We start from the raw sequence: 24,859 nt of genomic DNA on the forward strand, positions 1-24,859 counted from the left end.
CGATCCCCTGCCCTGAGCCGCCTGCCGCACCCCTCCCGGGGGCAGAGTTGGGGTGGGAATTTCAGGGAAGGGGTTGGAATGGGGATTTCAAGGAAGGGGTGGAGTGGGGATGGGGCCAGGAAACCGGTTGGGGGGTGGTCAGTGGTGCGGCCATGGGGCCAATGTACTCGTCCTCATGTGGCCCTCGTGGTCATTTGCGTTTGAGACCCCCTGCCCTAGAGGTACCTGTTGGGTCGGCTGTGGAGCCCCCTGGAATCGTGCCTTCATAGCGGTGTATATAGGTCCCTGCCAACCCACCACCTCTTCAGTTCCTCTTGCCAGTCTGTTCCGACAGAGAGGTCGGCAGGTGGGTCTTGGAATGGACATGAGCAACACATTTCGAAGAACAACAGTTAGAAGAAGGTAGGTACCCATTCTTCTTTGAGTGCTTGCTCATGTCAATTTCAAGTAGGTGACTCCCAAGCATCTCCTAGGAGGAGGGGGTCAGAGTTCAGCGAGCCGCAGACTGCAGCACCGCTCTGCCAAATGCAGCATCGTCTCTAGCCCGCTGTGTAATGGAGTAATGCGACGTAAAGGTGTGGAATGATGACCACGTTGCTGCCCTGCAGATGTCTTTAATGGGAACCTGCGCTAGGAACGCTGCCAAGGATGCTTGTGCCCTTGTGGAGTATGATGTCAGTGAAGGGACAGGTATCTTTGCTGGGTCGTAGCATGCCCTGATACAAGCCGTGATCTATGTAGAAATTCTTTGGGATGACACTGGAAGTCTCTTAATCCACTCCACAATTGTAACGAAGAGTTGTGTTGATTTTCAAAATGTCTTCACTCTTTCAATGTAAAAGGCTAGCACTCACCTGACATCCAGGGCGTGAAGCATTCGCTCCCGGTTGCTGGCGTGAGGTTTAGGAAAGAAAACTGGGAAAAATATGTCCTGGTTTGCATGGAATTGGGAAACCACCTTTGAGAGAAAGGTCAGGTGGAGTCGCAACTGCACCATGTCCTTATAGAAGACAGTATATGGAGGCTCAGAAGTCAGGGTCTTAAGCTCAGACCCTCTCCTGGCTGAAGTGATAGCCACCAGGAACACTATTTTCCAGGAAAGGTAAAGGAGTGAGCATGTTGCTAGGGACTCAAAGGGAGGCCCCATCAGTTTTAATAGCACTAGGTTGAGATCCCACATGGGCATCGGTTGCCTTACTTGAGGGTACAGTCTATCCAGTCCTTTGAGGAAGCAGCCGACCACGGGGTTAGCAAAAACTGATCAGACAGCTGAACCTGGATGGAAAGCCAAGATGGTGGCCAGGTGCATAGAGGAAAGGAGTGAGCACCCTGTCTGTTTATATAGAACATCATTGTTATATTGTTGGTCAATACTGACACACATCTGCCCTCCAGATGGGTCTGGAGCATCTGGCAAGCAAGGCGAACTGCTCTTAGCTCCCTGATGTTGATGTGCAGCTAAACTTCTGTTTGGGATCAGAGGCCTTGAGTCCTAAGTGTGCCCCCCCGATCCCATCGCTGACTCATCTGTAACTAGACACGGCGAGAGTTAGGGCCTGGAAAAGGGTACTCCTATGCACACTACTTGTGAGTTGAGCCACCATAGGAGGGACTCGATAACTAATGGAGGAAGTGTGATTATCTTTTCTAAGTGGCCTCTGTTTGGTCTGTACACTGAAGCAAGCCAGGCCTGAAGAGGCCAGAGCTGTAGTCTCGCATGCTGTACTACATGCGTACAAGCGGCCATATGACTGAGCAGCTTCAGGCAATTTCGCACCAGGGCAGTGGGGTATCATCTTAAGTCCTTTATGATGGCGCCCAGTGCCAGAAAATGTGATTCCAGGAGGAATGCATTGGCTTTGCCGGAGTCTAGAAGAGCTTGCATGAACTCTATCCTCCAAGGGGGTTACAGTTGACTTTGTCACATTCAGTATTAGGCCGAGCCTGTCAAAAGTCAACTTTATCAGGCTCATGTGCTCCTCCACCTGACCTCTGGTATGGCCCTTGATTAGCGAGTCATCTAGGTATGGGAATACTTCTACTGTCACCTCCTCAGGAAGGCAGCTACAACCGACATGCACTTGGTGAACATGCAAGGGGCCACTGATAGGCCAAAGGGGAGAACCGTAAACTGATGAGTGTTGTTGACCACGAACTGGAGGAACTGCCTGTGGAACGGGACTATGGACATGTGAAAGTATGCATCCTTCAAATTGAGGGTGGTGTCCTAATCCGCCGGATGAAGGGAAGGGATAATGGAAGTCAGGGAGACCATACAGAACTTCAACTTCTTCATGAATCTATTGAGGTTTTGCAGGTCTAAAATAGGCTGGAGCCCACCCTTGGCTTTTGGGATTAGGAAATACCGTGAATAAAACCCCTTAACCACGAACTCCTGAGGAACCTCCTTTACCACTCTGACTTCTAGGAGCATTTGTGCCTCCCATATAAGAAGATACTAGTGAGAAGGGTCTCTGAAGAGTGATGGAGAAGGGGGGTTGGGAGGGAGGAAAGAATCAGAATTGAAGAGATTATCCAATTCTACCATGCGCAAGACCCATTGCTCTGAGGTGATGCAGGCCCAGGCCTGGTAGAAATGGGACAGATGGTTCACAAAACAGGGGGAAGGATCCAGGATCTGGTCTGGTGCACCTTCAAAAGTTTTGCTTGGGGGCCAAAAACTGCATCACCAAGCCCTGGTCTTGGTTAGAAAAGGGCTGAGGTGGCCTTTGCCTATTATTCCTGCCACACTTCCTGCTGTAATCCTGCCTACAATGAGCAAGATAGAAGTGTGGGGGAGGTTGCAGTCTGAAACATTTCCTTTGTGGATGTATGAAGCCACAAAGATTTTAGCGTTGCTCACAAGTCTTTAAGACTCTGGAGCTTGGACTCTGTTTGCTTTGAGAACAACCCTGATCCTTTGAAGGGCAAGTCCTGAATTGTTTTCTGGACCTTGTGCAGGAGGCCCAAAGCCTGCAATTAACATAGTACAAGTTGCCGAGTTCACTGAGTCTAGAGAGGCTTGCAAAGAGGTTCTTGCTAGGACCTTGCCCTCGTCGAGGATGCCCCTGAACTCTGACCTCGAATCAGTTGGAAGCAACTCTTTAAACTTGGTCAGAATGTTTCAAGAATTAAAATGGTAGCGGATGAGGACCGCTTGCTGATTCGCAATGCGAAGTTGGAGCCCTCAGTAGAATAGACTTTATGGCTGAAGATATCCAGCTTCTTTGCATCTTTACATTTGGGCATTGGTCCCTACTGCCCTGACCTCTTTCTTTTATTTGCGGCCGCCACAACTAATGTGCCCGGCTGAGGGGGAGTAAATAGGTATTCGTACCCCTCAGATACAAAGTACTCTCAACCCCTTTGGCTGGGATGGGGAGAGACGGAGAGGTGGGTGTCTGCCATAGAGTATTGGTGGTGTTTTGGATAGTCTTAATCAGGGGTAAGGCCATCATTGAAGGACCTTCAGGGGTCAGGATATCCACCATAGGGTCCATCTCCTTCGACACCACCTCTGCCTGGAGGCCCAAGTTCTGAGCCACTCTCCTGAGTAGTTCCTGGTGGGCTCTGTTGTCCATAGATGGCAATGTGGCAGATGAGCCCACCACTGCCTCGTCAGGGGAAGATGCTCGTAGCGGAACCGGGTCCTCTTGTCCCTGCAGTTCGTGGAAATCATCTTACGCTGATGCCTCTTGCATGGTACCGACGATGGCACCAGCCTCAGTGCTGCCTTCTCAGCCCTGTGGTGGTTCTTGAACTATCGACAGGGTGGATAAAAAAATCAATGATTTTTTTTTTTAAAAGATTTTTTTAATTTAAAATCATATTTTTTTGATGAAAGCTTTTTGAAAAAACCTATCTAAAGATAGTTTTAATTAAGATACATTATAGCTCAAAGATCTCATCATGGAATAGGGATTATAAATTCTAATTCTATAGTATGAGACAATATATTCATGTAACGTTTAAGAAAAGTTTTGTAAATGAGTTCCAATAGTCCATGGATTAAGGACCCAATCTTATGGGGTTCCAAAGGCTTCTGTATAGATTATTTAGGTTAATTTTTCTATCTACCCAATTGGACTCAGTGCTCAGTCTAGAATAATGGTTCTCAAAGCCGGTCCGCCGCTTGTTCAGGGAAAGGCCCTGGCGGGCCAGACCGGTTTGTTTACCTGCCGTGTCCACAGGTTCAGCCAATCGCGGCTCCCACTGGCCGCGGTTCTCTGCTCCAGGCCAATGGGGGCTGTGGGAAGCAGCGCGGGCCAAGGGATGTGCTGGCTGCCCTTCCCTCAGCCCCCATTGGCCTGGAGCAGCGAACCGTGGCCAGTGGGAGCCGCGATCGGCCGAACCTGCGGACGCAGCAGGTAAACAAACTGGTCCGGCCCGCCAGGGCCTTTCCCTGAACAAGCTGCGGACTGGCTTTGAGAACCACTGGTCTAGAAGATACCATCGCAGATGCTTAGTTTTGCAGTTCTCAAACTGTAGATTTGTGTCTCCAGAGATAACATGCTTGTTAACAGCAAAAATATTTTAAAATAAATAATATGTAGAGGTGAGAAATAACAGACCTGAACCCTATTGTCCCTCTGCAAATTTGTATACACAGAGTCAACCCCTTACCTCTCTCTAAAAGTACAAAGTTTCAAAAAGTTCAATGAATAGAAGATTGTTGGGGGTGGAATAGATCCGGACAAGGAGAAGTCATCTGGAGATAAGTGTGAGAAGCGAGGGACAGGCAGTAGAAACAAAAGTGAAACTGTTTGAGCAGCATATTCCAGAAGTCTAGAGGTCTTTGAGCGTAGCCTTGATTGATTTGAGATCTACCATACTATTCTCTCACTAGAAGGGAAAACCTATAATGGCAGCAGACTGTAAAAGAGACCCAGTTTGAGAATATTTTAATGAAGTTCCTCTACCTGAGGGTAAGAAAGGCATGCGTGCAAAATGCAAACCATGCAAGAAAGAAATGCAAGAGCTGCTTGCCTGAATGAAACATCATAAGAAGTGTTCCTTCTCAGGAGGGAGCTGCATTGAAGATGATGAAAGGAACATGTCTGAACATGCAGGATCTTCAGATTGGTAAACTTTTTTATTTCATACTTCTTTCTTAAGGACTGCCTGTCTTCCTTCTGGACTATTCTTGAATTCTCATGTACTATAATTTTAGATGCAGTTATGATAAAAAATAAATAGCTGAAATAGGTAGATCTTCCTTTTACAATTTCACCTTTAAAGTAGTACTGAGTGTCAGTGAATGCAATGAGTAATACTAAATGAGCAGTATGGTAATAATAAACAAAATAAGTCAATGCAGTTATTTAATTAGGAGAATCGATCCTCAACATACAGGATTCTGAAGACTATCCACCTTCAAGATCACCATCATTTTCTATAGTTTCAGAGTTATCTCCAATGATAGTGTTTCAGTCACATCATGTATGTCACATAGCCACAGTATATCACCTGTAGCAGAAAGAAAAAAAAATCTCCATCATCCAGAAACAACCATAGATAAATTTGTGATAAGAACCAGCAGATTACAAAGAGATAATTGATGGAAAAAATTGCCCGGTTTGTTTATGCAACAAACTCTCCTTTCCATTTGATTGAGAACCCACACTTCATTAACATGGTTTAGTCAGTAAGACCAGGATACAGTCCACCCCACAGAGCAGATGTTACAGGCAAATTGCTGGATAAAGCGTATGAAAGAGAAATTGAGCAGTGTGCTAAAGGTCTAGAGGGTGCAATTGTTAACCTGAGTCTTGATGGGTGGAGCAATGTCCACAATGACCCTGTTGTATGTGCTTGTGTGACAACAGAAGAAAGGAATGTCTTCCTTGCAGAAACAATTGATACATCAGGAAATGCACACACAGCAGAATATTTACAAGTAGCAGCAGTAAAAGCTATAACAAACTTTGGGGGGAAAAAAATGCAAATGTCCAGTACACAACTTGGTCACAGACAATGCTGCAAATGTATCCAGGATGAGAAGAAATTATTTTGAAGAGAGTGAAGAGAGTCCCAAGTTAATAACATACGGTTGCAGTGCTCATTTTATGCACCTCCTAGCCAAAGATTTTGGTGTTCCAGAAATAAAGGCTAATGTTGTTGAAATTGCAAATTACTTCCATAACAACCACTTTGCAGCAGCTGCTCTGAAAAAAGTGGGAGGAACCAAGCTAACTCTCCCACAAGAGGTGCGCTGGAACTCAGTAGTGGACTGTTTTGAGCACGATATCGAGAACTGGCCTAATCTGATGACAGTTTGTGAACAAAATCGTGAGAAAAAAAATAGATGGCACGGTCACAGCCAAAGTTCTCAACATTGGGCGCAAGAGAAATGTTGAACACATGCTGAGTACCCTGAAGCCTATTTCTGTAGGCTTGAATAAAATGCGGGGAAATAGCTGTTTTATTGCTGACGCTGTTGAAATTTGGAAGGAACTGAGTGAGATCTTAAAAAGAGAAATATGCAATGACAAGAGTTAAATTACCAGCATTAAAAAAAAAAGAATGGGACAAGCACTATCTGCAGCTCATTTTCTTGCAAATATTCTCAATACTCGGTACCCGGATGAAACCTTAACTGCTGAAGAAGGGGAGTTGGCTAGGACATGGACATCGAGCAATCATCCCTCCATAATGCCAACTATAATAAACTTCAGAGCTAAGAGTGAACCATTCAAGAAATATATGTTTGATGATTTTTTAAAGCAGGGGTCGGCAACCTTTCAGAAAGGTGTGCCAAGTCTTCATTTATTCACTCTAATTTAAGGTTTCGCGTGCCAATAATACATTTTAACCTTTTTAGAAGGTCTCTTTCTAGAAGTCTATAACATATAACTAAACTATTGTTGTATGTAAAGTAAATAAGGTTTTTAAAATGTTTAAGAAGCTTCATTTAAAATTAAATTAAAATGCAGAGCCCCCCAGACTGGTGGCCAGGACCTGGGCAGTGTGAATGCCACTGAAAATCAGGTCGCGTTGCCACCTTTTAACAGCAGTAGCTTCTTCTGCCCGTGTAGAAAGAATATTTTCCTCCTTTGGGCTAATTCATTCCAAATTGAGAAATAGTTTGGGACCTGAAAAAGCAAGAAAGCTTTTTTCTTTTCCAGATTATGAACAAATAGGAAAATGAAAGATGAAGACGACTGAGTTAGCTGCAGAAACCAATATTTTAAGTTTCTCACGTTGACCTGGCTGACACAGTTGATTAATATATATATTTATACATTAACTTCGCTGACACAGTTGATTTATATATTAAATATTTCATTTAATTATTTTAATTAAAAACAATTTTAACAAAAAACAAACCTGATTTTAAAAAACTTGAATGTTTAAACTACATTCAAAAATTCATATGCTTGTTTTGTTAAAATATTATATGTTTGCTGTTGAAGAAAAAATATCCAGAATACATAACATTGTTTTAGTTAAATAAAACAATTTAAATATCTGTCTGGTGATGTTCTCCTCCTAATACAGCATGGCAAGAAAATCCTCCAAATATTAATGATTAACCTGTTGAATTGGAGCTATTTATGAAGTCATTGGGAGATAAACTATCTGCTTCAATTATCTTTGGTAAATGAAATAACTAAACAATAATTCATTTTCTGATATAGCTGTAAAACTAATCTGAAAACTTTTCAAAATAAGTCACTTAAAAAAATGTAGTGTACCTTCTAAAAATGAAACTTACATCTATCTCCGAGTTGTGAAGAATATGTATTAAGGTTATAACCACCACCAAGAACGCACTTTTATGTAGAAATCCATGATTAAATCGAGTCTTCCTGACTTGTCATTTAAATCAATTGGATTTAAATCAAATCCACCCTGGCTATTGATGTCGGAGGAGCCCACCTTTCTGAGGTGACCAACAGAGAGCCTGGTCCCTGGGCTTGGTGGTATGTCCACAGGGTCCATTGCGGTGGCCAGGGCATCATAGGGAACTGGTGCCCCTTCTCCTGTCTCAATTGGTGCTGGCTCTGTTTCGACACATATGATTCCGCCTCTGAATCTGAAGAGGACTCTGTTCTCGGTGACCATGGCAGTGCCAAATGAGGCAGTGGCGGGGAGTGGTGCCGAAGGGAAGGTGACTGGTGCTGCATCATGGCCAGTTTGCCCTGGAAAGGAACAGTGTTTCTCTGCGGTGCCGGGGACTGTGAAGCTGTCATAGCTATGAGGTCCCTGGCTGCTTCGAATGTGTCCAGGGTAGAACGAAGATCCAACTCCTCCACCTGGCTCTCCCGTGCAGGGGAGTCCACCAGCACCAGAGTCGAAGGACTTCCCTGCGAGGCCAGAGTTGATGGTGCCGGTTAACTGGAGCAGGGGCTGAATGTCCCAGCACGGGATGTATTCCACTAAACGCTTTCACGCTCCACTGCTCTAGTTGTGGGCAAATGTCCTCTATTGGATTTCTTCTGCTTCTTGTGCGTCACCAGCGAATGCAAGTGGTGCTGAGTAACCGCACTGGAGGTCTTCGGTGCCAGAGAGTGGCGGTGTTGAGGATCTCTAGACCCCAAGTCCCTCTTCAGTACCCCAGGCTCTCTCATGGAGGCCGGTGCGCTCTGCACCAAAGTGCTTTGTTTCGGGTCTGACACGGGCTGAGCCAGCTGAGGATGGAGAGCTGACTCCAGGAGAAGCAATTTTTATCTAAAGTCCCTCTCCTTTTGGGTTCTTGGGTGGAAGCCTTTACAGATTTTGCACCTGTTGGTCTGGTGGGCTTCTCCCAAGCACTTTAAACAAGAGTTGTGGGGTTGCCTCTGGGCATAGGCTTCCGGCAGGACCAGCATCCTTGAACCCTTGAGACCAAGGCATGCCTTGGTCCCTGGGAGGGGAAGAACATGGTGGTGGGGGACCCTAAACAGGAACTTATCTAACTTACTATAATACTATTTTTACAACACTAATTATTTACAGGATACAAAGAAAATCACTTGTCATAGGAGAAAGAGAAGCAGCTCCGATGACCATCACGGGTGTTAAGAAGGAACTGAGGAGGTGGTGGGTCGGTAGGGACCTATATACGCCGCCATAAAGGTGCAACTCCAGGGGGCTCCACAGCCAACCCAATAGGCACCACTAGGGGAAAAACCTTCCGATGACTGTGCACGCAGCACACACACACACACACACAACTTGGAATCAACATAAGCAAGCACTCAAAGAAGAACATATCTTTCTTAGTTTCTGCTTGTTAACTCATTTCACCCTCTAACTTGGAGAACTCTACAAATACCAGTAGCAGAAGCCAGACAGAATTTTATTGGGTCTCCAACTATATGGGATAAAAGTAAACAAACAATGAAGATGCCTCATTAATACTATGTATTGGAAAGCTAATCTTTACATTTTTAAAGAAACAATTTTATAGGTCAGTACCTTTAAAAAAAAAATGCCAGTGTAAAATATACTCGAATTACAAAGAGTAAATCACACTAAGTGTTTTAAGTAAAAAGAATAACTGAACAGGAAGCTCCCCCTTCTTGTCAATTTTATTATGTAAAGTTGGGCTGGAATTTTGCTTTACCACTAGAAAAATGGAAATCAGGACTGCTTCAAATTGCAAGGCAAGTTCTATAAATTAACAGTTGGTTCAACAGCTAATTTAACCAAACCTAAAAATATTTTGAGGAAGGATGGTATTTAGGTAAAGCACTAGAGAGTAAAGAGTTCTGGGTTGAAGACCTGGCTCCACTGAAGTCAATGGGGCTTGGATTTCACCAGTGGTTCCTATTCCTAGGTCTGCATAGATTTCCTGCATGGTCTTCAGTAAATCATTCTGAAAAAATGGTTATTAATCTTTTGTAACCATGCTAGGTGTGTGTGTGCCGTGTGCACAGTTGCTGGAGTTTTTCCCCTTAGTGGCATGCATAGGACCAGCTCTAGTGCTCTCTGGAGCCGCATACGTATGCGCCGGTAAAAGGGATGCTGCCAGCTCCGCACTTTCACAGTTCCTTCTTGCTGGTAACTCCGACAGCAGGGTAGGAGGGTGGGATGGAATGAACATGAGCAACACAACTCAAAGAACAATCATTATGAAAGGTTAGTAACTTTTTTCTTCTTTGAGAGCTTGCTCATGCATACTCCATGCTAGGTGACTCACAAGCAGTACCCCTGGAGGTGGGCTTGGAGTTCATGGACATGCAGATTGCAACACTGCTCTCCCGAAACTGACCTGGTCGCGGTCCTATTGTGTGATGGCACAGTTGGATGCAAAGGTATGAATCGACAACCATGCTGCAGCTCTGCTGATGTCCTGGATTGGTACCTGCATGAGGAACGCTGCTGACGAAGCCTGAGCTCTCGTGGAATGAGAGTGGTCACGATGGCCAGAGGTGGGATCTTTGCCTGCCTATAGCAAGCTCGGATACAGGCGGTTAGCCGGGACAAGATTCTTTGGGATGATACAAGTAACCCTCTCATCCTTTCCACTACTGTTACAAAGAGTTGCATAGACTTGCGGAAGGACTTAGTTTTCTCGATATAGAAGACCAGGGCCCACCTAACATCTAATGTATGGCGCAGACGTTCCTCAGCGGTCTTGTGAGATTTTGAAATAAGACAGGCAGAAAAATGTCCTGGTTGTTATGGAATTGCACCACCACCTTTGGTAGGAAAAGTCAAATGGGGGCGCAGCTGGACCTTGTCCTTGAAGAACACCGTATAAGGGCTTCTGATGTCAGTGCTTTGATCTTGGAGACGCTTCTGGCCGAAGTGATCACCACCAGGAAGGTGATCTTCCAAGAGAGAAGCAGTAAAGAATAAGATGCCAATGACTCAAAGGAGGAGTCCCCATGAGCTTCAACATGACCAGGTTTAAGTCCCACGGGGAAATCAGGTCACGAACCTGAAGGTAGAGTCTTTCCAAGCTCGAGAAACCGGACCATCATCTCATGGGAGAACTCTGATCTGCCCTGCACTGGAGGGTGGAAGACCGAGATGGCTGCCAAGTGAACCTTAATAGAAGAGAGAACCAGACCTTGATGTTTAGATGGAGCGGATAATCCAAGATAGACTGCAGAGAAGACCAGGATGGTGTAAGATTCCATTCAGAGACCCAACAAGTGAAATGTTTCCACTTAGCTAAATAGGTAGCCCTGGTGGAAGGCTTTCTGCTACCTAGCAGGACTTCTTGAACATGTATTGAGCAGGCCTGCTCTTCAGGGTTCAGCCATGCAGCAGCCATGCGAGCCAGATGCAGGGAGGCGAGGTTAGGGTGAAGCAACTGGCCGTGGTCTTGTGAAATCAAGTTGAGATGGTGTGGGAGCGCAAGTGGAGCTGTCACTGAGAGGTCCAGAAGCATGCCGAACCAACGTTGGCATGGCCACACCAGAGCTATCAGGATAACCTTCACCTTGTCCCTCTTGATCTTTAAGAGGGTCTTGTAAATCAAGGGGATCGGTGGGAAGGCACATAGTAGGCAGTCTGCCCACGAGAGCAGGAAGGCATCAGAGAAGGAGCCCCTGCTGAGCCCACACAGTGAACAGAACTGATGGCATTTCCTGTTCTGTCTGGTGGTGAACAGATCCACCTGGGGAGGTCCCCATTTCCTGAAGATGAGACACTGGCGACCTCCGGGTGAAGAGCCCACTCATGGTGAAAGAAAAAGCACCTGCTGAGGTGACCTGTGCATTCCAGGCTCCCATAAGGTGACACACCTTGAGATGACAGGTGTGCTTCTCACAGAAGTCCCAGAGCTGGAGGAACTCTTGACACAGGGCTGAAGAGCGAGCTTCCCTCTGCTTGTTAATGTAAAACGTTGAGGCCGTGTTATCCCTCAAGACCTCCACCACCCTGCCTGAGATTTGGGGAAGGAACACCTGGCAAGCCAAGCGTATTGCCCTGAGTTTCCTGACATTTACAGGCAGGAAGAGTTTTTCCTTGCAACAGAGACCCTGAAATTGTCGAGGTGGGCTCCCCACCCTAAGTCTGACATGTCCAAAACCAAGGCTACCAACAGATGCAGGGTGGCAAAGGATCCCCCCTTCATTACAGAACATGGGTCTCTCCACCAAGTCAGTGAAGCTAGGATGGGGCAGTGGAATTGTGAGTACCAAATCCAAGTGGTGTCTGCCCAGGGAGTAGACTGACTCCAGCCACATCTGTAGGGGTCTGAATCATAGCCACGTGCACTGCACCACATAGGTATATGCCACCATGTGACCCAACAGTTTGAGGCAGACCTGGGCAGTTGTAAAAGGATGGCCTGCGAGCTGGGTGATCAGGTCTGATATAGTTCGGAATCTGGCCTTTGGTAAATAGACCTTGGCCGGGTGGAGTTGAGTACTGCCCGGATGAACTCTATTCTGTGAACCAGGACCAATGTTGACTTCTGCTTGTTTATTAACAGACCCAGTGCCTGAAAGGTGACCCATACTATGCCAATGCTGTGCTGAACCGAACCTGGACCTGTGAGAGGTCTTTGATTACCCAGTCTCCAAAGTATGGGTAGACTTGTACTCCTCGATGTCTGAAGAAGACAGCAACTACTGCCATACACTTTGTGAAAACTTGTGGGGCTGCCAACAGGCCAAAGGGAAGCGTGGTGAATTGGTAGTGGTGTTGGCCCACCACAAACCTGAGGAATCTCCCATTCCCAGAGAAAATCGAAATGTGGAAATAACCATCCTTCAAATCGAGAACAGCATACCAGTCTCCTGGATCCAGAGAGGGAATGATGGAGATTAGGGATACCATGTGGAACTTCAGTTTCTTGATATATTTGTTGGGCTACACAGGTCCAGGATGGGCTGTAGACCCCTTTGGCTTTCAGGTTTAGGAAATATTGGGAGTAAAATCCCTCCCCTCTCAAATCTTTATGATCCTCCTCAACAAGTCCCACACATAAGAGGGCTTGCACCTCCTAGACAAGAAGCTGTTTGTGAGAAGGGTGTCTGAAGAAGGACGGGGGTGGGAGGGAGGGGTGGACGAAAACGGGAGGGTGTAACCGACTGTTACAGTGCTGATCACTCAGCGGTGTGATTTATGTAAGACCACACTGGGTGGAAGGGGGTATAGATTTGGAGCCAAGTCTGATATACCATCCTCGGGTGTACCTTCGAAAGGCCTGCCTGGCCCCGCTGCAGTACCTACGTGAGCCCGACTGAGAAGTGGAGGCAGAAGGTAGGGGTTGATGACATTATAGCCCTTTGCCTTTATTTTGTAGGGCTCTTGCCTTGGAGGTGCTGGAAACCTAGGAGGCTGCTGAGGTGTGAAATAATTCCTTGAGGGTGTGTGTGTGTGTGTATAATGACCAAGGGAACAAAGCATGGCCCTCAAGTCTTTGAGGTCATAAAGGTTGGAGTCAGTCTGTTTGGAGAACAGGGAGGTATCCTTGAAGGAGAGGTCCTGGATGGACTGCTGCACTTCATGATGCCCAATGACTGGAGCCACAAGTAGCACCTCATGGTGACCGCTGACACCATTGTTCTGGCTGCTGAGTCAGCCATATCCTGAGCTGCCTGGAGGGAGGTCCTGGCCACCATCTTGCCTTCCTCCAGGATGGCCATGAACTCCTGCCTTGATTCCTGTGGCAGGGAGTCCTTGAACTTGGCCATTGAGTCCCACAGGTTAAAATCGTACCTCCCCAGCAATGCCTGCTGGTTAGAGATATTTAGCTGGAGGCTGCTAGTTGAAGAAACCTTGCATCCGAACAGGTCCAATTTTCTGAGGTAGTGCTCAACTGCCCTGTTTGTCCCGCTTGTTTGCGGCCAACACCATCAAGGACCCTGGGGGGGTGATGGGAGCGAGTACAGGGACTTGACCCCGCTGGCTGGTACGTAGTATTTCTCTGCCCTTTTTGAGATGGGGCAGAGATGAAGGGGTCTGCCATAGTACTCTGACAGATTCCAATGCCACCTCATTAACAGAGGGAGCCGCTGCAGCTAGGCTATCACTTAAGCTGTACACAGACTCCTTCAGCTCCTCAGCTTTCAGTCCCAAGTTTGCGGCAACCTGTTTCAGGAGCTCTTGATGGGCCTTGAAGTCATCTGGTGGAAGGAGGTTACTAGGGCCTGCGATCACCTCATATGGCGATGACTAGGGAAGAGGCTAGTACTGGAGGAGGGGCTGCTTCTTCCTCCTCCACCTGCATCACTTCCATTGGGGCCACTTCTGGGACCTTGGTACAGTAACTCCTCGCTTAAAGTTGTAGTTATGTTCCTGAAAAATGCGACTTTAAGTGAAACAACGTTAAGCGAATCCAATTTTCCCTAAGAATTAATGTAAATGGGGGGTATTAGTTTCCCTGGAACCTAACACCCCACCATACAAAGTTTTAAACAAACAGTTTAATACTGTACACAGCAATGATGATTGTGAAGCTTGGTTGAGGTGGTGAAGTTAGAGGGTGGAAGAGGGAGGGACATTTCCCAGGGAATGCCTTACTGCTAAACAATGAACTAACATTCGGCTGAGCCCTCAAGGGTTAACACATTGTTGTTAATGTAGCCTCACACTCTACAAGGCAGCACGAATGGAGGGCGGGGAGACTGCATGGCAGACAGATACAGAGAGACACACCCTGTGTGAGTGAGAGAGAGAGAGAGATGCGCATTGCCCCTTTAAGTATGCTGACACCACACTCTAAGTACATTGCCTTTAAAAAGATTAGGAAGTTGAGACATCAGCTGCGGCCAGCTCTCTCTATCCTGAACCCTGTTGTGTCTCCCCCCTGTTCTGTATGGAGAAGGGGTAAGTGGGGGGTAAGAATAGGGGGGAGGGGGACACCCTGACATTAGTCCCCCTCTTCCTCCCTCCCCTGCACAGCAAGCAAGAGGCTCCCGGGAGCAGCTCCAAGGTAGAGGGCAGGAGCAGCACATGGCAGAGGGGGGAGGGACAGCTGAACTGCCGGCAATTGGTAGCCTGCTGGGCAGCTGCTGCACAGGGAACTTAGGGGAGCAGGGAGCTGATGGGGGGGCTGCTGGTCCACCCTGGTTCCAAGCCCCCACCAGCTAGCTGCAATGGGCTGCTCTTCCTGCAAGCAGTGGACAAAGCGGGCGGCTGCCAAACAATGGTATAAGGGAGAACTGCACAACTTTAAACGAGCATGTTCCCTAATCAGCAACGTAACAACGAAACAACGTTAACCGGAACGACTTTAAGTGAGGAGTTACTGTACTGGGTTGGTAGTGGAGTCAGGGTCCAGTGCCAGGCGGGACGAAACAGTGGCTCGCCTCTTGGACACCACGGAGTATGAATGATGGGAAGGGGGCCCCGGTACCAGGGAAACTCCCACGGGTTCCAATACTGCCACTGCATTGGCCAGTGGCCTGGTGGTCAAGCACCAGCTGCGGGGCCGTACCGAAGTCTGATGCGTAGGTTGCGTACTGGTACTTCTTCGGCAGGGTGAAGGATTCCCCCTCAGACTCTGAAGAGGATTATTCTCTCAGAGACAATGGCAGCGTCATACCCGCTTCCGCCTCCAGGCGGTGCTGGGGAACCAGTGACAGACGACGGGTTGGAGACCGTTGCAGCAGGATCATGAAATGTTTTCCTCTGGATAGTTCCATGATGGTCAGTGCTCCAATGGAGCGCACCGACTCTTGATCCCTTATATCCCCAGTAGCCCTGGCTGGCAGGGGGCTTTGAGGGGTGGGTGGGATTGGGAGGGACATCATATCCTTTGCTGTCTGGAAAGCCACAAGAGTCGAAGGGGCCTGTAGGCTCAAGGTTCCCTGACTGCTCCCTGAAGTCAGAAGTGGGACCCAGACTGGACATGGTGCTCTAGGTGGAGTTGCCAGAGCCAATTATGTCTCTGGGGAGGATGAGCAGACCGGCATGGGTCTCACTGTGTCAGCCACTCCCACTTGTCCCTCTTCAGCACTGCAGAGCACCCTCTCTTGGCTTGGTGTTTCTTATACTTCTTCCTTCGAACCAGGGGTGGAGAACGGTGCCGGGAAGAGCATGGTGCTGGTGCAGCACTTCACATGGAAACCAAAGGGCTCAGCACTGATTCAGAGTGACTTGGCTCCAAGGCTGGTCTGAGGGCTGCCTCCATGAGTGCGTGGTCTGAAGCCTCTGCAAATCTGGCACTTCTCTTTAACACAAGTTTCCCCGTGGCACTTAGACAGTGAGAGTGCAGGTCACTGACTGGCATGGGCTTGCTGCAGGACGTACATAACTTGAAGCCTGGGGACCGGGGCATGCCCAGCCCTTGGGACAACAGTCCCTCAACGACAGGGACCACTATTCACACTATATACACTAATACTGACCAATAACTATATACTACTATACAATAGACTACAAAGTCCAAACCACTGGGAAAGCATTGCAAGAGCATGAGGGATCATTCCAAGCAGCCATCATGGGCGGCAAGAAGGAACTCAAGAGGGTGTGGAGCTGGCGGCATCCCTTATACTGGTGCATACACATGCAGCTCCAGGGGCACTACAGCTGGTCCTACAGATACCCCTAAAGTAAAAATTTCCAGCAATTGTGCACGTGGCACGCACGCACACCTATCATGGAATAGACATGAGCAAGCACTCAAAGAAGAATCTCAGTTTCCCCTTCATTAAATGTGTAGATTATGCCGCATAATAAGGATGTTGAGATTTAATGTTTGTAAGGTGTTCTGAGATCCGGAGATGGAAGACTGTGTGAAAGTAGAAGTGCAAAGTATTACATCATATTCTTATTTAGGAAATATTTGTTTAGCTATTTAAGTTATAATGTTAAAAGAATAACTAGTATTTTAATTGTACTGAAACAATGTAGTTTAGTTGTGTAGAAGAACTTCACTATCATTTATGTATGAACTGGTGATTCACAAATTAATGGTCTCCCTATTTCTCAATACAGATTTAATAGCAGAGTTCCATATGAGGTCTGAAATCACTAATTCATTAATTTTACAAAATATACTACAGAAAATCTACTAGTATACAATTCAATAGCAAATAAAAGTACAATCATCAAATGAATTCAACACATTTTGTGATGCACGAGTCTTGTTTTTTTGTTTTTAATTGTGCTTGTTTGCTTCCTTGCTAATTTGCAAGATTAATTTGCAATTTGTCTGAGGCACTCTTTCCATTGACTTGGATCAGACCCCAATTAGTCCAGATTAGTAAGTGATATTTTGTTTCCTTTAAGAAGTCTTCAAATCTGTTACCATTTTTCCACTCAAAATAAAGATGGTGACGCAATCAGCCCGCCTGAATATTCAATGGAAATACTGCACTGAATCAATGTGTATTTTTATGATTTTCATTAAATCCACAAGTTGGCTCTCTGATATAAATGGAATGAAACTTATTTTATGAGAAAATATGATTGTAATAGCCACTTTTCAACATCCCTCTAATTCTGGACTAGATTTTGAAAATATCCAAATGCCTAATCCAAAATTAAGGAGCAAGGGCCAGGTTTTCAAAGGTATTTATGCATGTAAAGATGCATATAGGTGCACACCTAGGTACATTTTCAAGAGCTCCTGGCACCTAACTCCCTTTGAAATCAATGGAAGTTACGCATTTTTGAAGATCCGCCTAAACACCTATCTGCATCTTTAGGCACCTTAATACCTTTACAAATCCAGCCCCAAGTGTCTAAAAAATGTGTTTTAAACATTAGTCACATTCTTGCATTTATAAAAATATTTCTTACCATGAGGCTTTGCTAATAGCAACTCAGGTGCCAGGTAGTCTGGGGTTCCTAAAATGCGTTCACCTTCCACTGGGGCAGCCCCTCTTCTTACACTCTTTGGAGTCCTATATGGTGTGTCAGCATTTCCCTGATTAGGCGTCTTATGCCAAAGAACAGAGAAAAGATTTCATATACAAATGTTATACAAAGAGCCAATAGTCTACTTCCCCTCCCAGTAAAAATACTGGCTAGGACTGCAATTAATTTAAGATTTAAATAATTCATATGAATCAAAGATACGTCTTACAACTTATACATTAGTAGTATTTTATTTCCAAGTTCCAAAAAGTGTGCTTATTGCCCAGTCTTCACACAACAAATTGCAGTCAGAACTGCAACAGGTTTTGCATCTTTTTTTGCTGAATGAATTTCAACTATCCCAAAGCATAAGAATGAGTGAGTCCCATTCCTTCACTATAAATGAGAATTCTAACTGAACAACTGCTCTAGTGTCATGGAGTCATAGAAAGCAATTTTCCTTAAATAAATCAAAGAATATCAGTCTTCTTACAGCCATTAAAATTACTCCTCCCACTATAAATCTCAAAAGTAATTTATACTGGGGATTGTCCAGATAGCCTCAGCTTTTAGCAATGTGTGTTCAATAACCAGGCTAAAGTGGATATATATGCATATGTACTCAATATATCTTAAATTGTAACGCTCATCTAAAAACTGGAATTTGGCATCATGGGATTCCATGGCTATTACATCCCAGATTTACTCTGTTTACTTGTAATATGGCTTTTGTTGTTTTTAAGTTGTCTGCCCTGTTGACAGCCTGGGATCTGGAAGTCAAGCTGGGTTCTCTGAGCTATATATTAATCTTCAGTAATAAAGATTCTGCAGGTGAAATTCTGCCCAGTGTTAAACCTATGTGAGTCTTACTTCCAGTGCAGCTGCACAGTGCATTATTTGAAGACAACTGGATTTCAACTAATTGCTTTAAAACAGTACTTCATTAACAACCGTTGACATGAGCTTGAAGATAATTCAATATGTTCTCCGTAGTTATTCTGGCACTTAACGATTGATAGAGTAAAATCTTACTTTTTTCCACTAAAACAAGCAGATGCTACTGAATAAACACAGTGTATGTTACATAATCACTTTTCAGAATAGAGATTCCCGTAAGTCCCAGATATGTAGACCTCACTTGATCCCTAACTTTATCTTTGATGCAATAGTCCAATGTACACTATGTTTACTGTCATATTAGCAACAGAACCTGCCCACAGAAAGGCACATAGGTCCCATTTTAATACTAGGTTGACTTTACAGGATTCAGTTTTACTACATAAAAATTCTATACCTAAATGTATAGTCTAAAATTATTTAAAAAAAAAATCTGTAAGACCACCTTGTATAGAAGATAAAGCAGTTGCTGCCCTAACTCTGTGCAGGCTGAACTCCATGCTACAGCTAAGTTTCATGGTTGATGTGATTTCACAGTAAAGCAGGAGCTAGCAATCCAAAAAAAGGTCAGATATTCAAGGAAAGAAAAAGTGGGTTTTTAAAAGTTAATACATTGAATATTCTCCTTTAGTCTGCCAGGGACATTCAGCACATACTGCTTAACACTGAGAACATATAAACCATTCCCTCTCTCCTAGATCAGCTCCCCCTTCCTACCAACAGTTACAGTTACTATTACTAGATTAAGCTTTCATAACACCCAATAATAATACAATAGCAGCCACTGGGGACTGAAACACAGTCTTACCGTTCCTTCCTCCTATGGGCTACTTAATATAACAGTGATTTCTCTAAAGTCCAGACAGCAGGGCTATACATATTTCAACAACAGTAAACTTATGTATTTATATAATTGTGAATATAATTAGGATTACTGCAGTCAAAATGAAAACTTCACACCCTGCATACAGAAGTTTTTCTTTGCATCAGTCATAGTGACATGCTCTTAAATCAAAACGGACAGAATGCATCACAGCATCAACAACACAGGGAGACAAAACATGAAGCAGAACAGCAACTGCCAAACACTCAGCAGCATTCATACTGCACTAGGAAAAGAAGAGTCAAGAAAGAAACACAGGCCAACAGAAAACCTAAAGACTCCCACAATAAGTGGCCCAAAGGAAATGTCTCACTGCTCCAGGAGTGTGTAGTGAGACAAAAGTAAAGGAGTACATCCCTTTTTAATTGTCCTTGCCTAGTTCTGAGCGAAGGATCTTCCCTTGCAGAAGGGCAGACTGAGACAGCATTTTTCAGAGGCCAAATTGTGGGTGATGAGTGAGTGTCGCTACACTCTTGCTGAAAGGCAATAATTTTGGCAATGCATGTGCATCCACTCGAAGTCTGACCTTTTGAAAAGCTCTCTCTGCTTGCCTTTGTTCGATTCTTTCATACTATAATATCAAATAATTTAATCAATGAACACATGTACATACTAGTTACCACTACAACACTTGGACACATACCTGATAAACCCTATAAGATCTTCCCTTTTGTGCTGGGGTAATAGCCATGGGGTAAGAGCCACTACAAGCAGGAGAGAGATCCATCACATCTAAAGAAGCCAGGCTAATTCTTGATGGCTCAGATGCATTGGACACATTAATTGGACTGTTATAACTTCGAAAAGCTACAACATTTTTTTTAAGGAGGTTCAATGTTTTCATCATCTCCTCTGACGGAGAAGAGATTATGTCAGTATGAGTTTCAACCAAACATTTCAGGACGTTATCCTGTTCATGGCACAAAGGCTTGCTGTCCTGGACAATATTCTCTTCCTCACCTCTTGGTGAGGCATCTTTACAACAGGACGACATTACTGACATGTCCTCAGTTTTTGACTCCTCAAAGGAAAGTTCTTTAATGCTCTTATCCAGGTCTGAAAGCTGCTTTTCTAAATGACTCTCTGTAACAGAAATTTCAGGGAAGGATAAATCAGAGTCTGCACTCAAGATTCCAAGAGGTTTTTCATCATCAATGCATAAGAAACTAGAGTTAATATATTCCTTTTTACTGTCTTTTTCACAATCTGCATTTAGCTCATGCATAAGATTCTTAGCTATTATTGGAGTGGCTGACTTTTCTGATGTTTGCTTCCTATAGATGGAGTCCTTAGCTTTTTCTTCATTTTTATGGGTCTCCTGTAGACCTCCACCACCAGAAAGCATTAAACACTGGATTTCCGTTGTTAAACCTGTGCTTTGGTTTGCCTGAAATTCTGAGATTTGACAGCCGCGTTTATATTCTGCATTGCTTTTTTTGACATAGTTAAGTTCTTGAAAAGGACTGGTGTCAACTAGTTCAAAGCTTCTTTTTACACCTGGCTTTTCAAGAATGTCCTCCTCTTTGATGCATTTGGAAGGGTCAACCAGCCATGTGCATGACTGCTGGCGATTGGAAGATTTTCCTGTCTCATTAGCCACACCAGTTCTTTCCACAACAAGTTTTTCTTCCCAAGCCTTATTTTCAGAAAGACATTTTCTGACTAGATCTTTCACATCTGATGCAGTCACAGGAGTGTCCCCTCCATCAAAATGCTCAATTTTTGCATCATGCCTGCAGCCAGAGTCATTGCTACCAATGGGAGAGATGGCAAACTCAAGTTCCTTCTTCTTTAAGGCTGTAATGTCTTTTGCATTCAGTAATTGTGTATTAGAAAGCTTTTCTGATGCATTATTACTTCCTTTGCCTGTTCCAGAACACAGTATATCTTCAGTTTCCTGGAAATAAGCACATTAATTTTTTTTAAATACTAGGAATTATAAAATTACAGCATTACAGAAATATGCCCTTTCATGACCTGGGTTGAAAATACTTTATTTCCACCTTAATGGAAAACTGCAATTTAACATGAAACATTTATTACGACATTGGATTACAAAGAGTCACTACAAACGTATTCTAAAAAACAAGTAACTGAAAAAATCAAACAGGAATCAGCCATTGTGACAGTCTGATTTTGTTTAGAAATGAAGCTTGCCCACTATGCTGGCCATCTATGCCCCCAGAACTGTTAGCCTCATTGATTACAAAGCTGAGTCAGGATCAGGATAAGGTCTCCTATCAGCAGGCTTTCTTCCATTCCCATTGCTGCAGGGCAGTAGGGAGGTGGAGTCTAATTTCCTTTCCCATTGTGCTGCTCAGGATGAGCATTTGGCTGAAAAAGAGAACACGGGCAGAGCTACTCAAAGTGTATCTAACCCATTCTACCTAAGCCTTTGGAGTAATTGGGGGGAGGGAGAAAAGGAGGGGGCAGGGGGAAAGTGCTTTGAAAAGCTGTATGGTCAGTGTATGGGAACCCTTACATTTGTTATACGAGTTATCTTGGAGAAATAAAGTAGTCCTGACCTGTACATCTTTCTCCCACCTGGGGCTACTACAGCATTCTGATTCCATACTGGACATGTGCGTACGTGAGTGGCTACTGGCACTGGAGGTACCAAATCTCTTCCTAGATTGAAGGAGAGTTGGAGTTAAACTCCTCACTGGCATCCCAGGATTTAAGGCAGCAACATCAAGACCTTTGAAAGGAAAAATAATGAATAATAGTTCAAATTTTGACTGAAATATGTAGTGTACATTAACCAGCTTCATACCAAATCTGAGCACTACTCTGAAGATAATCATCCATAATTTCAAGTGATGTAGGAATTGTTCTCAGCACCTCTCCTGTACAATAAGTTTCTTCATTTTTGAAAAGGTATGATTTACCAACACTAGCTTTGCAGTGACCATCTTTTGCATTTCTGTTTTGGAATATCAAGACACCAAAGACTATTCAAATTTTAAGGCACCCAAAGCAACACTAACTTAGTTGCACTGCAAATGTGATGTAACATTTCTGGATTAGTGTTTGTTTCTTGATTTAAATATGTCATTTGTGTACTGTCATATGTACTGGCTTGTACATTCAGATTCAAAACCTGGCATTAGTGATCCAGTAGGAAAAACACTTCAGTTGGAGTCAGCACTGAACAAACAACCCAGACTAGTTATTCCTGGGGGAATTCTGTGCCACTGTGCACATGCAGAATTCACGTCTGCTGCAGATTTCTTTGCTTCTCCGCAGAAAATTTACTTTCTGATGGGGAAACAAAAGGAAGCTGTAAGAGCGGTCATGCGCCTCCTCAACAGCAGTGCGGGTGCACAGTTTTGGGCACCCAGAGCAGCCAACAGAGAGGTATATCACTGTGTGTGATGGTGGGGGGAGGAGGTGCATGGGTCAGACTCCTCCCCCATGCATCCAGATCCCTCCGCCCTCAAACAACCCCCACTCATGAACCTCCCCTGCTGCTGGGGATGCCCCAGCTGCTAGTCCCAGCGGGAGCACAGAGCGGCCGTGGGCAGGTCAGACCCACCCCCAGAAACTTCCCCAGGCTCCACATCCCCTCCCCTCGCTTCCTGCTCCTATCACTCCTCAGCCAAGGGTTGAGGGCTCCCTGTACAGGGAGCTGTTATCCCATCTGCCCATTCCCTGTGCATCCGGACCTCCTAACAATCCTCACCCTCCCCCACACAAACCACAACCCCGCTAAGCCTCCACCCTGCACCCAGCCCTACCCCTCCTGCATCCAGACCCCTGCCGAGTCCCTCCCCCCTGCATCCAGACCTCTACCCCTGCACCCAGACCACCTCCCACTGAAGCTCCCTGCACTCAACCCCTCACCCCAATGAGCCCCACCCCTATACACCTGGACCACCCCGATGAGCCCCCCACACCACTGAGCCCCAACCAACTGCACTCAGACCCCCTCGTTGAACCCCATACCCAGATTCCCCCCGCTGAGCCCCAACCACCTTCACCTGGATCCCCCCATATGAAACCCATCCATGTACTTGGATCCTGCCCAGCTGAGTCTACCTGACAACAGCTGGTGCGCCCGTGGAGGGACAGGGCCCCGGGGTGTTTCTGGCGCAGGTCTGGGCCTTGCACTGTAGTGTCAGGGTCGGGTGCAGCCTCACCACTGAGCCTGAGTCTCCGGGGGTGTGGGCAAGCTTGCAGTGTGATCCCTCACCTCTGTGCACCTAGTGGCCTGGGCTCCCCACTGCCACACTGGAGCCTCCACATTATTTGACCAATAAAATTTGAAGAATTTTCAAATATTATGCACAGAATTTTTTTTGGCACATAATTCCCCCAGGAGTAACAAGTGTTAGAGGGCATCATGTTGTTGAAGGTATTGTCTTTTGGAAGAGATGTAAGCCCCATGACTGGATCCATTCAAGCAGTTGGTCAAGTTAAAAACCTGCAAGTTGATGGCATTGCTTATTACATGACTTGTTATACTTACATATTTTCAGTACTTACATGACTTCAATAGTTTATTCGAAACAGGAGTATAATCTTTTTGGCCAACAGACATGGGAGAAACCAATTCTCGAGAAAATTGCAAAGCATCAGTAGACATGGGACTTGAACTAGGTCCTTGCATTTTCCTGCCGATTGGAGTGTACTATCAAAATGACAGAAACTTTATTAAAAGTTTTAATAAATGGATTAAAGTTTGTACAGAACATCTGTAGCTGAAAATGTAGTCTTAAATTTACTCAAAGTTAAATTATATTTGGAACTCAGCTGAAATCACATCCCAAATCTGTCAATTCACTTATCTGGAGTAAGGTCAAAAGTAGCCTCTAGAACACTCAAGTCAAAGGCACGAACAGTCCAATCATAAAACATGCTACCGGCTGTGGCCAGTTGAGACACGGAAAAGCCTCATTACTCCAACTTAAGTTCTTCTCATTACCTTAAATGCAAGCAGTTTGAAGAAAACTAACAAATAACTAGACTACTTACAAAACCCAGAGAGCTGATGAGAGACAACACTTGTCCTGGAGTGCGCGAATAATCTTGCTTAGGCTTAGCCATTGATGGTGTAGTAAGGATATCCATCATATTTATCTCTAAAGTTTAGAAGTTAATGCAGTGTCAGTTTTTTACTGGATTAATCAATAAATGAAAAATTTCAGTCATTAACAGTATTTAAATTCAGTGAAAAGAAAAGCTTAGCCATGTAAACCAAATTAGAGGACATCTCACTTAATTCTGAATTTTACACAAGCTATTTCTTTACCTATACCATTCATCACATTTATATTATTAAACCCAAAAGATTTTTCAAAGTCCAATTAGATTTCACTATGTTGTTTATTTTTTGCATTTCTCACCATAAAAACCACTGAAGTCAGTTTCATTTTCAGGTTTTCAATACCA

The 24,859-nt window shown here is 44.9% G+C and overlaps 1 protein-coding gene across 1 annotated transcript in view; it reads right to left on the reverse strand.

Annotated features, from left to right (window-relative positions):
• The window catches only part of MASTL (microtubule associated serine/threonine kinase like), a 43,374-nt gene that overhangs the window by 6,058 nt on the left and 12,457 nt on the right, over nt 1-24,859 (reverse strand). Inside the window, exons 5-9 of the mRNA XM_077809470.1 lie at nt 24,443-24,549; nt 23,954-24,098; nt 21,994-22,166; nt 20,112-21,365; nt 17,632-17,770 (exon numbers count right to left, since the gene is read on the reverse strand). Coding sequence (XP_077665596.1) covers nt 17,632-17,770; nt 20,112-21,365; nt 21,994-22,166; nt 23,954-24,098; nt 24,443-24,549 — 1,818 coding nt within the window. The remainder of the gene's footprint in view (nt 1-17,631; nt 17,771-20,111; nt 21,366-21,993; nt 22,167-23,953; nt 24,099-24,442; nt 24,550-24,859) is intronic.

This window comes from Eretmochelys imbricata, chromosome 2, assembly GCF_965152235.1.
Source record: "Eretmochelys imbricata isolate rEreImb1 chromosome 2, rEreImb1.hap1, whole genome shotgun sequence".
NCBI classification, from domain to species: Eukaryota; Metazoa; Chordata; order Testudines; family Cheloniidae; genus Eretmochelys; species Eretmochelys imbricata.